Raw genomic sequence first — 18,305 nt, 5'->3', positions numbered from 1 at the left:
GGTAAAATGAGGACCCAGATTGTTGGGGGCAAGAGACCGACTCTGAAAATTGCTCAGAGAGGGCTGTGAAGCACTGTGAAGCGGTATGTAAATCTAAGTGCTGTTGCTATTGCTGTTTCTTCATAAAGGATTGGACAAACAACAGTGCCCTTTGCTAATCCACAAGGAAAACAGAGCTCCCTAAGAAACAGAGCACATGAGAAATGTGCATATTTGTGCAGGATGGTTGTACAAATAAACCAAACAATTAAATAAACCCAATACAAATCCAGAGGGCTGAACTCACTTTCCCTGGAGATCTGCTGACTATGAGATGAAGGACCCCTTCTTATGGGGCTTTGATAGGAACTTTACCTCTTGTTTTATTTTTTGCCCTCCTTCGCAGCTATAAGAGGAGAGTAAAAAAGGACAGGGGTGCATAAGCCCCTTCCCCAGCCCAGCCCAACCCAGCCCAGCCCTGCAATGATGACCTTAAAATAGGACAATTGTTCTCTCCGGCCAGATTAGCCAAAATGTATAACAGATATTCATCTATGTGTTGGAAATGTAAAAAAGAAAAGGGCACCTTTTTTCATGTATGGTGGACATGTAGGTGTACGGGCATATGGTCTGGGATTGGGCAATAGAAATGACTAGGCAAAACATTCAATACAAACCGGAGACATTACTATTAGGAATACTAGAGAAAAATGTAAATAAAGAGGACACATATCTAATTATCCATGTGGTCACAGCAGCAAGGATACTATTTGCTCAAAAGTAGAAAGCAATGGAAGTACCGAGTGGGGAAGCACTAATAAAGAAAATTATGTATTGCCAGAACTAGATAGGATAACTAAAAGATTAAAAATCAGGAAGAAACAGAATTTTATCGAATATGGAATAAATTTTATAGATGGAGGGGGGAAAAATGGAAGTCACAGTAAAGAGATAAACTGAGATAGAGATTAGAAATATATAGTTGTATATAGGTATATTATATGTAATTAATGTACAATATGGACTGAGATGTCAGTCAAAGACGATTTACCATGTTCAATGTTTTTAATCTTTTTTTCTTTGTGCTTAATAAAAATTAAAAATAAAATAAAATAAAAAAATAGGACAAAGTAAAAACGAGCCAGGTACTCACCCTGCTGCCCTTGAGATCTTCTTGGCCGAGTTGATTCTAGGAATCTTCTGGCTTCTTGGTTGCTGGAGGAATCCTTGAAAGCTTTGTGGGCCTTGTGTTTATTTATTTATTTATTTATTAAAAAAAATCAAATCATATTCCAACTCCAACTAAATCACTTTTGGTCTAACTAAAAGTCCCCCAGTTACCTGTGTAGGTAGTTCTCAACTTACGATCACAATAGAGATGGGAAAATTTATCATTCAGAGGCGCAGTCATTAAATGAGGCATCACAAGATTGCACCCAGTGTTATGACCTTTTTTTAAACCATGGTCGTTAAGCAAATCACCCTGCTCCTCGAGACATCATGTGACCATGTGATCTTCCTGCTGGCTTTCCCATTAACTTTGCTGGCTGGGAAAGTCATAAATGGCCTTCATTGGATTGCAGGATACTGCAAAATGGCCAAGCATCTGAGGTGACTATGGGGATGCTGCAACGGTCATAAGCGTGAAAACAGGAATCATCATTTCTACTTGGTATTTCAGCAATTTCTATGATGTGAATTCCAGCCACTTGTGTTAGCCAGATCAGCCTGCAGCAGATTCTGCTTGGATAAACGTTCTCCCCCAGTGGTGATGCCGCCTTTGCAGTGATGCATAAGTAACGCCACATTGAAACACAAGACAAGATAAGCAGGTAATGGTTTCCCAAAATCGTCTCCCTTTTTGCTGAGATCCCAGCAAGCATTCAAATAGTTTGACTACGTATGGTTGACTCAAGCAAGACAGGGAAGGGAAGATGGAAGTCTTGCTCCCTCTCACATGCCACACATAATATGCAAAATACACGGATCGTCTCTGCAAGAAGACAGACAACTTTCCAAACTGTTCCCTCTAAAAACAACAACAACAAAAAGAAATGGGTGCTCCCTTATCATCTAGCCTACAAGAAGCCTGCAATTGGACTCTGGGTAGCAGGGTGGGAGAAAGAAACACATCACTAGACCAAGCCAAAGAGAGAAGGCAGGGCAACTCGGACATTAACAGAGGCAGGAGCAGCTGTCCATCCGTGGAGTTTAAAGCCTTGGTGAGTGAGCTAGCGAGACTGAAATAACACGGAGCTAGAGGTGGCAGTGCCTTAAGAAGAGAGGAAAGCGTTGGGGGCTTTCAACGCTTAAAATGGGATTTTCTGGTTTTGAACTTGCACTGGTACTCACTGTAGCTCTAAGATCCAGCTTTTCCAAAGTGGGGCTTATAATGGGAAGGGAAGGGGAAGGGGAAAAGAAGAGGTTGATTTTGGTTGTAGACCAAAAAAGACCATTTACAGAATGCAGAGGATCTTGGAGGTCTTCTAGTCCAACCCCTTGCTCAAGCAGGAGTCCATATGCCATTTTGGACTAATGATGGTGCAATCTCTTCTTAAAAGCCTGCAATGATAGAACACCCACAAGAGGAGGAGGAGGAGGAGGAGGAGGAGGAGGAGGAGGAAAAGAAGAAGAAGAAGAAGAAGGAAGAGGAAGAGGAAGAAGAAGAAGAAGAAGAAGAAGAAGAAGAAGAAGAAGAAGAAGAAGAAGAAGAAGAAGAAGAAGAAGAAGAAGAAGAAGAAGAAGAAGAAGAAGAAGAAGAAGAAGAAAAAGAAGAAGAAGAAGAAGAAGAAGAAGAAGAAGAAGAAGAAGAAGAAGAAGAAGAAGAAGAAGAAGAAGAAGAAGAAGAAGAAGAAGAAGAGCTAGATGCTATGGTGCAAGGACAAGGAACTTTAGAACATGATGGAGCAGCCTAAATTTTGTCCAGTGATGTCTTTCCCAATGTGCAATCACCACAACTGTTTCCTTCAGGGGTTATGCCAATAAAACTAAGGCCAGAATTCCTTTTCTAAGGATGTAAAATCTCCCATTTGGAGGAATCAGGCATTGCCTCCTCTAAACTTAAATCAGTTGTTTAAAAAGGGAGTGTTAGTTGCTGGAGTGGGAAGAAGCGGGAGACAGGCAGGCATGCTTTCCAGAGACCAGGTGGCTCTACCTGAGAAGAAGTGAGCTCGGAAGCCTTTCTTGGACACGGTGTTGTCAGACTTGAACTCAATGCGCATGTTGTTGTACTGGGAGGTGATCACATCGGGCTTCTCTGCTCCACAAAACTTCCCATGGAGCTTGGCTTCAGAGGTGAGGCCGCTGCGCACTTCCACAAAGTCATACTTGCACACCTAGTGGGAAAGGCAAAAGGAAATGTTCCTCTGTTTTGGGAGAAGGGAGAAGAAGGTGGGCAGAAGTGGCCACAGCCAAGAGTTTGTTCCGCAACTTCCCTTTGGATACGTGAGACCATCCTCCCACAAATCTTTGGGAGTCTTTGACAGCACTGCCATTGGTTTAATTCATTCAGAAAAAAGTTTCCTTCTTAGATCAGGGCTGGGCAACTCTGACCATTTACGACCTGTGGGCTTCAACTCCCAGAGTTCCCGAGCAGTCATTTAAGTCCACAGGTGTTAAAGCAGGGGTGTCAAACTCAATTTCATTGAGGGCCGCATCAGCATTGCAGTTGCTCTCAGGGGGCTGGGTGGGTGTGGCTCGGGTGGGTGTGGCCTACTGGGTGGGTGTGGCCAGCTCTACATCGTTCGCGTCAAGGGTGCCTGTGGGGGCCTGGGCAGGAGTGGGACAGATCTGAGGGTCTCTGGCAGAAAGGGGTGGGACCGGGGCAAGCGCCAAGGCATGGTCCATTTCTTCATTCCCTACAAAGGGTGACACCTCCCCAGCATGCACCCAGGTGGCGGGGCTGACACGGCAGGGGCTGGTTCCTCACTGTTTCCAGGTTGGCTTCGCAGGCCACATGAAACCACTTCGCGGGCCACATCCAGCTCCCGGGCCTTGTGTTTGACATGTCTGTGTTAAAGGGACTGTAGTTGCCCACCTCTGTGGATCATGGAGAATGAGTCTCTTTAAAAAAAAAAAAGTACTACCTTTTTAGGCTAACATGATACCAACAACCCCATCTCAACCCACTTCATTATTTCTTCCAAAGTTCCTTTCAAAGCAATTATTCCCATAGCTACTGGATTAATCAATCATCTGTCCAGAACTAACGATCCATAATGCAGAAACATAGGAGTTCTAGGACATGGAAGTAAAGCCGTTTTGGGTGACTGTCCTGTTATTGCAGAATAATCTAGTTCCTAAATCTTCCTTCTATCCCAGGGCACTACGTCTTCCATGTTGTTTATTTAATGGACATCCCGTCCTCCATCACTGAAAATCAACCGCAGCTCAGGAGTTCCCAGATATCCCTCTGTGCTGACCTAGAAACTTCTTTCTAAAGGACAACACTCACCTCGTTGCCTTCTGTCTCAAAGAAGTCAAATAGCAGGGATATGCGATACTGGGTGGGTGCCACCAGCTGCCAGATACAGTTCTTGTTGGGTGGATATTCCTTGGGCCATCCAGGACTCGTGATGGAGCCATTCAGTTTGGTGAGGAACCCGCCACAGGCAGCTGCCAGATACAAAACCAAACAGGGAGGCTGAATCAGTCTCATGCCTGGTAGATTATCCACAGTTGTGAATGTCTAATTCTAGGTGTAAATGAGGGTGATCAGATTTCTAGGCACCACCAAACTGCCTTCTTTTGGAGCAATGTCTCCAATCCTGGCAACTTTAAGAATTGTGGGCTTCAACTCCAGAATCCCCCAGCCAGCACTTCAACTCCCAGAATCCTCTAAACTGAGAAATTCTGGCAATTGAAGTCCACAAGTCTTAAAGGTGCCAAGTTTGGAGATCCCTGGTCTAGAGGCTTCATATTCAACCATTATCGCCTGCTGCTTTGGCCACATGAAGTTTGGTGAGCTTTTTCAGGAGGAAAGGCTTTGAAATCAGGCCAGGCAGGCTTTCAGGTTTTACTCTAAAAAGGTTCTTCATTAGAAGGTTAATGTAAACATCTGTCTAGCTCAGGGGTCTTCAAACTTGGCCCTTTGATGACTTGTGGACTTCAACTCCCAGAATTCCTCAGCCAGCCTCCATTTTGTTTGTTAGATTTAAGACAGGGGTCTTCAAACTTGGCCCTTTGATGACTTGTGGACTTCTGGGAGTTGACGTCCACTTTTTTAGTGCCGCCGTACCTTTGAATGGTCACTAAACGGATGACTGTAAGTGGAAGACCACCGATATACATTCTTGGAACCAGAACAGAGGCTTTCTCAAGATGCTCACCTTCACACTTGCGTTTGTCGGGAGCCAACTCGTAGCCAGGCTCGCAGGCACATTTGTAGCTACCCAGAGTATTCACACAACGCTGCTCACAGCCTCCGTTGTTGGGTCTAGAGCACTCATCCACTTCTGGAACGACAAAAGCAGTGGCGTCTCGGTCTATTTCTTTCTTGGCCTAGGCCATAGGCTAAGACGGTAGCCTCTCTCTAACGCTATGGCATTCTATTGAAAACCGCAGCAGGAATAGTCAACTTTTCTTTGTGTTCCATCCCTGTCAGCTAAAGAAGGGGCTACTTTGATGAAGAGAGAGAAAAATGAGTGAAAGAGGAGGAGGATCAAATCCCCATGGTCTAGGACAGGGGTCTTCAAACTTGGCTCTTTTATGACTTGTGGACCTCAACTCTCAGAATTCCTCAGCCAGGCACACGTGCCTGGCTGAGGAATTCTGGGAGTTGAAGTCCATAAGTCATAAAAGGGCCAAGTTTGAAGATCCCTGGTCTAGGAAGAAAGATGTATTGTGATTATATGGTCAGCTGTGCGAGACAAGAATCTTATGGAAATGGAAAAGAAGCTGGTTCTAGGAAGTGCAGGAAAAGGGTGGTGTACGCAGCAGAGCAAAAAAGGCAATAACAACCAAACAACGTTTTTGTGTTAAGTCTGCCCCCCAGTGGCCCAATACAAACAGTCCCGCAAGCAGAAATATTTGCCTGTTTGCCTACTCCTGCATTTAACAGAATAACAAAAATCGGAAGGGACCTTGGAGGTCTTCTAGTTCAACCTCCTCAAGCAGGAGATCCTGTACCATTTCAGACAAGTGTTGTCCAGTCTCTTCTTAAAAATTTCCAGTGTTGGAGCAACCCACAACTTCTGGAGATAAATCGTTCCAAATTGTTCTCCCTGTCAGGAAATTTCTCCTTAGTTCTAGATTGGTTCTCTCTTTGGTTAATTTTCATCTGTTGCTTCTTGTCCTGCCTTCAGGTGCTTTGGAGAATAGCTTGACTCCCTCTTCTTTGGGGCAGCCCCTGAGATATTGGAACACTGCTATCATATCACCCCTGGTCCTTCTCTTCATTAAACTAGACATACCCAATTCCAGCAACCGTTCCTTATATGCTTTAGCCTCCAGTCCCCTGATCATCTTTGTTGCTCTTCTCTGTACTCTTTCTCCATGTCATAATCCTCTCTACTTTGCATCAACCCTTTGTCGGATAGTGTTGCCCTCTCCACAATTGTAATGTTATGGTTGTATGGGTGCTGGTCATCCAAAGATTATCCAACCCTGCCTTGAATAATTCAAGCTCTATACCTTACCTTTGAAGTAGTTGACTGCAAAGCCAGCCTTGTTGATGGACCCATCGGACACAAACCTCATCCATAACTTGTTGGAGGTGCTCTTAATATCGTCGGGCTTGTCATAACCACAATACCTTCCAATCACAGGGTCTGACTCTGTACTGCCATCCCGAATCTCCAAATAGTCATAGGCACAACTGTCATGGCGCTCGATCTGTGGAGATATGGAAGAAAAGAGAGGAGGACATGGAAATCTCGATAGACTGCTGATTTTTCTTCTTGAAAATGTTTATCAGCTCTTGGTGGCACTTTAATCTACATCAGATGGACAAAACAGGAAGGGGAAAGGGAGTTGATTAAGAGAGACTACTAGAGTTAAAGAGAGCTCCAGGAAGATTATCCTTTGTATTTTATGAAGTTAACCTAACTTTTAGGCATGGATAGCAGATCAGTCCTAAGACATCAGATAAATAACATTCTAGCTCAGGGCTCTTCAAACTTAGCAAACATAAGACTTGTGGACTTTGTATCCCAGAATTCCCTAGCCAGCATAGCAGGCTGAGGAATGTGGAAGATGAGGTCCACAACATTGCCAAGTTTGGAGAGCCCTATTCTAGATACTGGATTTCACATTGTTGACTAACTCAGAAAATGGAGATCCCATTCAGGCATTACAATTGAAGCAACCATTTCAAAGGTGTAGGGACAATCCAGAAGGGATTGAGGACCAGTCACAATGTGACGTTAAATGGAGCATGGTATCTAAATGGGCACAGCAGTCCTGGCTCTCAATTCAGACAGGGGTTTCAGAGAAGTCATTTTTAACTGGATGGATCTAGGCCAGGGATAGGCCACCTTGTCTCTTTTATGACTCGTGGACTTCAACTCCCAGAATTCCTGAGCCAGCCATGCTGAGGGGAAAGGGAGAAGGTTCCAAGCTGAGCCGTGCTGGCTCAGGAATTCTGGGAGTTGAAGTCCACGAGTCATGAAGGGAGCCATAATTCCCCCCATGCTGGCTCAGGAACTCTGGGAGTTGAAATCCACGAGTCATGAAGGGGCCAAAGTTTCCCTCATGCTGACTCAGGAATTCTGGGAGTTGAAGTCCATGAGTCATGAAGGGGCCAAAGTTTCCCTCATGCTGGCTCAGGAATTCTGGGAGTTGAAGTCACGAGTCATAAAAGAGCCAAGATTGCCTACCCCTGGTCTAGAGGCAAAAAGGTAGAGCCTTCCTCTCCTGCTAAAAGGGAGGAGGAGGGCAGGTCCTCTCTTTCTGTCCACCTCTGCATCCTCTTTACGAGTAGCCCTCAATATACCGCCATTCATTTAGTGACTGTTTGAAGTTACAGTGGCACTGAAAAAAGTGACTTACGACCAGTTTTTACACTTATGACCGTGGCAACATCCCCATGGTCACATGATCAAAATTCAGGTGCTTGACCACTGACTCAGATTTATGACGGTTGCCGTATCCCAGGATCACATGATCACCTTCTGGGGCTTCCTGACAAGCAACGTCAATGGGGAAGCCAAGATTCATTTTACAACCGTGTTTCTAACTTAACGATTCACTTAACAACCGTGTTTCTAACTTAAGCGATTCACTTAACAACCGTGACAAGAAAAATTGTAAAATGGGGCAAAACTCACTTAACGACGGACTTAGCAAGGGAAATTTCAGGCTCAATTGTGGTTGTAAGTCAAGGACTATCTGGACCCTACTGCTTCTCTCCAACTCTTCATTGTCCTTCCATATTTAAAGAAAGGGATGTGACTCTCCTTTCCCCTCTCCGCTAAAGCTCTAATTATAATTAATTTTAGCTTTCCTCCCCTCATTAATGTATAGACATACCGAATGCTCAGCCAGTTTGGCTGTGAGAATCATTGCAGTCTTGCTTGGCTTAATAAATGGGAGAAACTCAAGCCTGACATTATGGTGTAGTGATCTTAGTGCATGTACTAAAATGCTGCAGGAGTTCTTCTGATACCTCAAAGGACAGGAAAGTGAGCCCGACGTGGTATCCTTCCGAAACAGTAATCTTCCAAGTGCACAATTTATTGGGCCGATAGTCATCGGGGTAGTTGGGAGACTGGATGTGCCCATTGTCTTTCTTCATGTCTCCTCCACAGATGGCTGGAAGAAGAATATTTACTGCATTGGTAGCTTTTCCATGAGAGCTGAAGGCAAATTACACCAAGGGGTCCTTCTTTATTTCATCCCCACAAAATTGACCCCTTTAGGCAGGTTGGGTTAAAAGAAACTGACTGAAAAAGCAAAGAAACCCCAAGTCATCTAGTGAGCATCACAATTAGGTGGAAGTTGAATCTAAATCTTCCTGGTCCATGTCCAACTCTTTCGTCACACGGACTAGATGAGCAACCATAGAGGCATGAGAAGTGTATTGGTGACTTCTCTGTAGCCCTACAGAGAAAAGACTTGCCATCAGCTATCCCGAGAGATGTCCATCTGGCTGTCTTAATGGAATGTCACATTAGACCCATAAGTTGAGTTGAGAGGCACCAGTTTTGACCTGTTTTCACAGGGCTGGTAAAAGCAGTGAAATTCAGTTCATGAACTGAAGCTTCTGGGATGAGAAGCAAAAAGTTTTCAAGGAAAAAAACCCAAGAAAGTCCAATTGCCTTTCATAAAGCACCCTCGGGACACCAAGTTCAGCGAGTCTCAAGGACACCACATATCAACCCAGAGAGACTCAAGGACCCCACATGTCAACATGTTCTCTCCCCTATTGGTACCATTAAAGAAACACAGGGAACCAAAAGATCTGGATTAACAGAATAAGAGACCTTGAGGGTCTTCTAATCCAACCTGCTGCTCAGGCAGGAAGCTCTATTATTATTTCAGACAAATTGTTGTCCAATCTCTTCTTAAAAACCTCCTGTGCTGGAGCACCCACAGCTTCTAGAGGGAAGTGGTGGATTGGTGGACACCATGGAATTCTGGAATGATGGCAAGTTTAAGGAAGGCATCAATAGTTTGGAGAACAGGCAGAATGGGGTAGCAATGTTTCTTTTACACAGAAGGTGCTTACAAGGAACAGTTAGAAGGCATTGTGCACCTAATTGTTAATTCCCTTCTAAATGTTATACTTTGACCTTTGTTTCTGTTGTCTGTGCCCCAAATTACTTTGCCTGGACTAAAAAGGAAACGGTTCTACCTTCATAGACTGCAAAGAAGCCTTTGCCAAGCCAGCTGCTGCTGCTACGGAATTCAATCCAGAGGCGGCTGTCGGTAGACAGAATCGATTCCGGGAGTTTATTTCCACAGAATCTACCTAAAGAAAAAAAAAAAAAACAGACACGTTACTGACTTGGGTTTATCATGATTGTTTATTATGTCACGGTAAAGCATTGATTGCAGAATGGCACATATTTTTGTTTTGATCAACTGTCTAACCCAAGGGTAGGCAACCTTGGCTCTTTTATGACTCGTGGACTTCAACTCCAGAATTCCTGAGCCAGCATGGCTCATCTTGGAAACCTCTCCCTTTCCCCTCAGCATGGCTGGCTCAGGAATTCTGGGAATTGAAGTCCACGAGTCATGAAGGTGCCAAGGTTGCCTATCCCTGGTCTAACCTCTTCCTCCCCTGTCAAAGTTTCATGCAAGTGGGATCTTGGAAACAGGATCATCTCCCCACCCTGGCAAATGTAAAGAATATTTGTAAACTTTACGTCTTTTAATTTGTAAAAAAACAAAAAAAAAATGTGACGCCTCCAAAATGATGATGATAACATTATCCATAAGTACCTGGACAAATTGAAAGAATAAAGGCAGGAAAAAGGAACTGTCTTGATGAAGCATCGTGGTTTGATTGAGAATGCAAGTTTGTTACAGTTTAGAACAACAGTTAAGGCTCAACAAAAAAAAAAGTTAAAGGAGTAAACCTAGATTAAATGCAGTTTTCAGATCCAGAGGGAACTGCATTTGAATGAGGCCCTGAGTGTTGAATGGCTCAGGCACATGAGTCATAAACCAGCTAGAGACTTTCAATCTTCCTATCTTATCTAGGTTACCTCAGTCCAGATGTAAAGGAAGCCAACTTAACTGTCAAAAGTGAAAATAATGAGTATTTAGGGAATGACTGCAGCACAGAGATATGTAAACATTTTTTCCCTCAGACTAGATTTACCTACCTTTATTACTGTATTTCAACAAATGAGGAAGCACTTATGCCTCAAATCCCTACTTATGCTCACCAAAACTTTTTAAGCCATGAAACAAACAAACCAAAAAAAAAAAAAGAAAAGAAAAATCACAACTGCAAACGGGAAGAAAGTCAGTTAATGAATCTGGGAGATGTTCTGATTGTTAAATATGTTCCTCAATGAGATTTGGCCACATGCAGGGCCACCAATACGTTCTCACTGATTACCTCGCAGGGGAGCTTTCCTCCAGAATCCGTCTCTCACTTCCACGTAATCATACCAACATAGCCGGCTACGGTATAGATCCAGGGATGTAAAATTCAGAATGATCTGGAAAGCAAGCAGAAGTCACGCCACCCTGAGTAGGAAGTGGGTCCTAAATATTATTATGGCATACTCTCTATATTTTCTGTTTCTTTCATGAGTTACCATTTTGAGGGACCTAAGCCATCGGAGAAATCAGGAGATCCAGGAAGTTCAAATAGGTATAAAGATTGATTGCAAGCTTACACTCTCGACAAGAATCTGAACTACTAACAGTCAAAGCAATTTGGCGGTAGATAAGGAATTCAAGGTAGGATGGGCTTCTTGTGAGTGTGATGGGACCCATGACTGATGGCATTTGATCCCTCCCTCGGGTTCAGCCTGGTTGTCTCTTACACCTTTAATGATCTGCTTTCCAAGTCCTAAACAGCATTCCTCTTCTATGCCAAAATATAGTAAGTACAGGTAGTCCTTGACTTACAACCGTAATGGATCCTGCCCATCACAGTCATTGTTGTTAGTTGCGAAGTCGTGTCCGACCCATTGCGGCCCCATGGACAACGTTCTTCCAGGCCTTCCTGTCCTCTACCATCTTCTGGAGTCCATTTAAGCTCATGCCTACTGCTTCAGTGACTCCATCCAGCTACGTCATTCTCTGTCGTCCCCTTCTTCTATTGCCTTCAATCTTTCCCAGCATCAGGCTCTTCTCCAGTGAATCCTTCCTTCTCATTAGGTGGCCAAAGTACTTGAGTTTCAACTTCAGGATCTGGCCTTCTGAAGAGCAGTTGGGGTTGATCTCCTCTAGGACTGACCGGTTTGATCTCCTTGCAGTTCAGGAGGCTCGCAGGAGTCTTCTCCAGCACCATAGTTCAAAGGCCTCAATTCTTTTGCGCTCAGCCTTTCTTATGGTCCAACTTTCACAGCCATACATTGCAACTAGGAAAACCATGGCCTGGACTATACACACTTTTGTTGGCAGGGTGATGTCTCTGCTAAAAAGCAGAGGCATCACAGTCGTAAGTCATGATAATTATATGACCAAATTTTATGACCTTTTTTTTTTTCCACAGCAGTCATTAAACAAACCAATGATTTGCTATAGGCGTGGTTTTTGTCAAAAAACCCCCCAGAAATAATGGTTGGGTTTTGGCAAAAGCATTTCAAAATGCAGTCACATGAGTGACTTATGACTGTTTTTCACATTTACGACTTGTGTAGTTACGGGATCAAAATTCAGATGTTTGGCATCTGACTCATATTTAGGATGGTTGCAGTGTCATAAATGGGTCATACGATCTCTTTTTGTGACCTTCTGAGAAGCAAGGTCAACAGGGAAGGCAGATTGACTTAGCTGTGTTACTCATTTAATAACTGCAGCGATTCACTTAAAAACTGTGGCCCAAACGGTTGTAAAATGGGGCAAAATTCAGTTAATTAGCAACAGAGGTGCTTAGCAACAGAGATGAGGAGCTGAATCCTGCTTGTAAGTCAAGGACTATGTCTATGTTCTTTTGTATGTGTCGACATTCCTGAGCCAGACAATTAAGCTGTGCCAAACCAGCAGTCATTTAGATGCCGTAATCTAAAAACGGTCCCAAACAATCGCTAGGCCTGATTCAGAATCGCCTGACTGCAGACTTGGAGGCTTTACCAGGAAGAATATACTTTCCCAAGCCATCGAAAACAGAGATAATCCAGTTGAATTACATTACAGCATCGCATGAGATAGCAAATATGTCTAAAGTGCCTAAGCGGAAGACATGTAAGTTACTGTCTTCTGTCTTCCTAAAGTACTGACAGAATGCAATATAGCATCTGTTATTTCTTCTCCTCGCTCGGATTTTGGAAGGAGGATGTACACATCTTTGTAATGGATGTGGGGAAAAAAAAATATATGAAATATGCTAACGTAGATTTGAACTCTTCTTCCTAGGGCAAGTGATTGACAACTTGGCTTTCCAATATTACAATAGGTTTATATTCCAGGATGATGAACTGTCTCCAGCTGTTTCTCTGTTTGTTTTTTTCTGCATTCTCAAAATAGGAGGAGGAAACATGATAGCAGAAGCAATATTAAAAATGAATTAAGAAAGGAAGGGATCAGGATTAGGGAACTTGATGTCCTCCATATGTTTTGGATAAGCCCCATCATGCCTTGCTATTTGCCATCCTAACTGGGCCTTATGGGAGTTGAAGTGCAAAAAACATCTGTAATACATTAGAATACTTTTCCCTGTAACAGTTTTTGGCAAAGAAAAAGAGGAGAGTATATGCCTCAGTTGACAGACCCAGTTTAAACTGTTGTTTAGGTGACCTTAAGTTACACTGGTTCATCTTTTAAATGGCTCTAACTTCAACGAATAAGACTCAGATCCCAACAGCTAATCTTTAATGTGCTTTTTCAAAGTGCTTCGTAACAAAGTGCTTTTGTTACTAGCTCACCTATGATTTCTTACTGCTTCTTCTATTCTTTTTTTCTTACTAGAAAAATAATCTATTAAGGAGGAAAAGGTAGAATAAGTTACATGATTTAGCTTTTATAGGTAGCCCTTGACTTCACAACATTTTTAGTGACCGCTCAAAATTACAATGGCACTGAAAAAAGCCACTTATGATCAGTTTTGACACAACCATTTTTAACATCCCCCAGGGGGTCACCTGATCAAAATTCAGACTCTTGCTGACTGACTCACATTTATGACAGTCACAGCATCCTGGGGTCATGTGATCCCCTTCTGAGACCTTCTAAAAAGAGAAGTAAACAAGGAACAACCGTGTGACTAATAACTGCAACGATTCGCTTAACAACTCTGGAAAGAAAGGTCGCAAAATGTGACAAAACTCAGTTAACAACTGTGTCATTTAGCAACAGAAATGTGGAGCTGAATTGTGGCTGTAAGTAAAAGATTACCCTGTTTCTCCGAAAATAAGACCGGGTCTTATATTACTTTTTGCTCCAAAAGACGCATTAGGTCTTATTTTCCAGTTAGGGAAAATTATATTTGGAGAAATAGGGTATTAAATGTGTCCTTCTGGCTGACGAGCTTAACTGGGGCTTATTTTGGGGGTGGGGCTTATTTCCGGGGAAATACGGTACTTGTAATCGGCATTGCGTGAAATAATGTGGTTGGATGCATTATATAGCATCAACAGAAGACAATAACACCCAAGAGAAAGCATTACTGGCAAAGGACAGGAAGGCCAGCATTTCGTAAGATAGTTTGGACATAAACTAAACCAGCATCTACCTTTTCCCCTGGAGTGACTGATATTCTCCAGATGCAATGCTTGTGCGCGGTATATCCATTGGGAAAGTCAGGCGAAGAAAAATTGCCCTGGCTGTCTTGCAAGGTTTCTCCACAAGCTGCAGGAGAATTTTTTTTTTTTAAAAAGGAAACACAAAAATATATTTAAACAAACAAATGGAGTAATAAAAACTTCGTTAGGACGCTGCCCAAATTTAGGATCCCCTAAAAAACATATTCCTAAGGAAATCCAAGCGATTGTAATTTCAGGAACTGGACGTGCTGTTTTCGGAGTTCAGGCATTGCCAGATCGTCATGGGAAATACTCTTTTCTAGAGTATTTCCTGTTGTACAACTCAGTTCAGTTAGAAAGCTAGCCGTACATTATAACCATGTGGACGAGGCTCTTTTAATCAGGTCTGCACACAAAACTACTTTCTGCAATTAAAACCCCTGCTAAGGTAACACAATGATTTCCCCTACAAAAAACATACAGCCTTGCAAAAGGCATACCTTATGCAAATAGTTTAGTTTTATCGGAATTACTTTTGCAAGGTGTTTTCGCCTCCTCGGGGACAGGATCAACAAATTATGACTAGCTCTCCTGTTCCTCCTCTCCTCTGGTTTTTGAGATTTGTCCAGGCACGGGCGACATACTTTAATTTCCATCCTATCTTTGCCATTGTGCATTGAGAAAGAAAAGCATGTATTTTCACAACACTGGTTCCTACATCATCCTAGCCAAGATACCTGTGTAGAGGGATTACAGAATTACTCTATTCTTCCTCCAATGAACTGCATCCGCTACGCATTTCTTATCTCTCATTTTGCTCCTAAAATTGGCTCATTTGAGATAAGCCCCCCTCAAATCCTCTCCCAAAGAATCTATAGCTTGTTCTGCAGCAATGAAAGTAACTATGGAAACCCAGCCTGATGCTCTGTTGCCACAGTGACAGAAGTCAAGACTTGAGCACAGTCAATGTAAATCTTTACAAGACTCTTCATGTTCTCTTCTGTTCCTGCATTCCTCCTTTTACAGCAAAACACCAGGGGTTCCAGCATCTTCTTAGAAATAGATCCTCTTTCTCTCTCCCTTTTCTTTCCAGACATGCCAGAGCACCAATCTTATCCAGGACTTTAAAGGCTCTACATAGCATGAATGCCATGGTCCATGATGGCACCAACCAAGTTCCCATTCCCTGCTAATTCTGATCTAGACATAGGAGTCAACTCCTTCTGCCTCCTAGCATCTCATTACTAGGTTCAATATGTTGTTAGTTTATCAAAGCATAAAATAGAAAAATACAAAGGAAAATGAAAATAAAAGTAAAATAGGGGAGGGCAAGGAGAAGAGAGAAAAGCGTAGGGTAGAAGGAAAAGGGGGGGAAGGGTTGACTTCCAACACCTTTTGGTGCTGTAGAATAAGGTCATAACATGAAACTTCAACTTTTTACTTTTATACAGTAATATATACTAGCCATTTTTATAACGCCAAACCTATCTAGTCAGCGAACCCAAAATCAAAGTTTTATCTCACTTATTATTAGGGACTGGTATAGTTTTTCTGCTGAGTACCATCTGAAAGGAACATGGTCTTGCTGGAGAAGGCTTGATTAGAAGTGATGCTGTGTGTGTATGCCTTTGACCTAGTGTTGATTTCTGATTACAAAAGACACTAGAGAAGAGTCAGTGGAATTCAAGGAGGGCAAAAATTGGATCCTTGTGGCAACCTAACAACGCCAGACTGATATCTTTCTTAACTCCACCCCCAGTCTCTGCCTCTTCTCCTATAAATACGTTCTGGAGATGAAATTTGAACAATGGCTTGGGTCTCCTTTATGACTCCTTTTAAAAAAAGTTGACTAGAGCAGGTCAAAATAATTAATTTATCCTAATTAGAAAAGTTGACTTTTAATCTTTAACCCAATCTGAGATAAAGTACTTTTGTAAAGCGCTATTTTTTTTTTTTAAAAAAGAAACTGTTCTGGATTGATTATGATTTTCATTGAAATAATGTTATATGGACTTTTAAATGTGAAACCTGTTGATTTCTTAGGAAAACATGTTTCAGATTATATCTTGCTCTCTGGGTGACCTTTGGACAAGAGGTTAATTTTTTTTTTAATCATCTTTGAAGGGCTCTTTTGCCCAGGCGATTAGAGAACATTTGGGAATTCTGAGGAATTTCATGTAAGTTCTCACAAATGGGCTTGGGAAATGTCTAAGAGGAACAAGGATTTGACTCATGCCTCTGACCACATTTCCATGACAAATGGCATATGGGGTGACTGTACATTCTTGGACTTTGAACCAAGATGTGGAAGGATAAAACAATGAACTATGAGTTATTCACTCTGACATGTCAAAAACAATCCACATTTTCTCGATCAAGGCCAAAGCTCAGTTAACAACTGTCTCGCTTAGCAACCAGAAATTTTGAGCTCAGTTGTGGTCAAGGACTACCTGCAGTGCATTGCACATAGCCCTCAATGCTCTAATAGGCCCAACTCTAAACTAGCTCTTTCCTTCATCTGCAATTCGTTTTCTCCCTATCATTTTCCCGCACATGTCCCATCCCCTTCCTTATATTTCTTCCCCTCTTCTTCATACTGGCTCAATCACCCATTCAAAGCATTTCCTGCAGGAAACACGACATTCCTTACTAGCAAAACAACTCTGTTCTGTTTGTAAACGTCAGTCCTCTCCACGGAAACAGACACCCAACAGGGGATGGATGCTGGAAAACGCCAAGCTAGATCAGGTCTTGGGAAACAAGCCGGAAGCAAGAGTTTCACACACTTCTCTGTCTTTGGCTCCTGATTCTTTGCCTTCTGTTCTGACATCTGTTCGATTTTGAGAGCCAAAACTGGTGTGGATTGGACGGTCTCCAACCGACTGGGTGAAGGTCTCGGCCATCCATTCAGCTCCAAAGGCCTGCTTTATGTCATGCTTGTATCCATTTGAAAAGCAGGGGGGGGGGAGAGGTAAGATTGGAACCTTAAGCGAAAACTTGTGTCAAGCAAGAACATCCGATGTAAGATTGTAAGATACAGCAGAAGGATGGAAACATTCCGGGTTTAGCTAGCTATACAGGCCGATATCAATAATCTAAAGGAAACGAACCTTCTACCATGGTTAACTCTCCAAAGAGCAGACAGGACACCGCAGTGTACAAATCAAAGTTTAGTCTAAAGGAGAGAGAGAACTGTGATAGCAGACTTCTAATGGCTGTCAGTAGGGGGCATGATGACTCAATGGAAAGCTGACAGCTGGGGTTCAAGACCCAAGCAGTGCCTGATGGGAGTGAGCTCCCATTACCTGCCTCAGCTCCTAATCTCCTAGCAGTTCGAAAACATGCAAATGCAAGTAGATAAAAAGATACCACTTTGGTGGGAAGGTTACAGCATTCCCTGCCCCTCGGATAATGCTGTCTCCCTTGGCTAAGAAACAAAGGGGAGCATCACCTCCCTAGATTCAGACATGACTAGAGAGGGGAAATGTTTACTTTTACCCAAAGGAAAGACAAGTTAAAAAAGATGTTGAGACTCTAGAAAGAGTGCAGAGAAGAGCAACAAAGATGATCAGGGGACTGGAGGTTAAAACATACAAGGAACGCTTGCTGGAATTGGGTCTGTCTAGTTTAACGAAGAGAAGGACGAAGGGAGACATGATAGCAGGGTTCCAGTATCTCAGGAGCTGCCACAAAGAAGAGGGAGTCAAGCTATTCTCCAAAGCACCTGAAGGCAGTGCAAGAAGCAACGGAGGGAAACTAAGCAAGGAGAGAAGCAACCTAGAACTAAGGAGAAACTTCCTGACAGTTAGAACAATTAACCAGTGGAACCACCTGCCTCCAGAAGTGGTGAATGCTCCAACACTGGAAGTTTTTAAGAAGAGACTGGACAGCCATTTGTCTGAAATAGTGAAGGGTTTGCTGCCTGAGCAGGGGGTTGGACTAGATGACCTCCAAGGTCCCTTCCAATTTTTTATATTATTATTATTATTATTATTATTATTATTATTATTATTATTATTATTAAGA

At 42.8% G+C, this 18,305-nt stretch overlaps 1 protein-coding gene across 4 annotated transcripts in view; it reads right to left on the bottom strand.

Annotated features, from left to right (window-relative positions):
• The window catches only part of BMP1 (bone morphogenetic protein 1), an 83,561-nt gene that overhangs the window by 9,011 nt on the left and 56,245 nt on the right, over positions 1–18,305 (bottom strand). For all 4 annotated transcript variants that reach the window (XM_039354258.1, XM_039354260.1, XM_039354259.1 and 1 more), the window contains 8 exons: positions 14,270–14,385; positions 10,985–11,087; positions 9,770–9,886; positions 8,582–8,727; positions 6,615–6,810; positions 5,307–5,432; positions 4,433–4,593; positions 3,134–3,314 (listed from right to left, as the gene is read on the bottom strand). In XM_039354258.1, coding sequence (XP_039210192.1) covers positions 3,134–3,314; positions 4,433–4,593; positions 5,307–5,432; positions 6,615–6,810; positions 8,582–8,727; positions 9,770–9,886; positions 10,985–11,087; positions 14,270–14,385 — 1,146 coding nt within the window. The remainder of the gene's footprint in view (positions 1–3,133; positions 3,315–4,432; positions 4,594–5,306; positions 5,433–6,614; positions 6,811–8,581; positions 8,728–9,769; positions 9,887–10,984; positions 11,088–14,269; positions 14,386–18,305) is intronic.

Source organism: Crotalus tigris, unplaced genomic scaffold (genome assembly GCF_016545835.1).
Source record: "Crotalus tigris isolate CLP2741 ecotype Arizona unplaced genomic scaffold, ASM1654583v1 scf7180000018549.3470463, whole genome shotgun sequence".
In the NCBI taxonomy this organism is placed as follows: Eukaryota; Metazoa; Chordata; class Lepidosauria; order Squamata; family Viperidae; genus Crotalus; species Crotalus tigris.
This window is presented reverse-complemented; position numbering and strand designations above follow the sequence as displayed.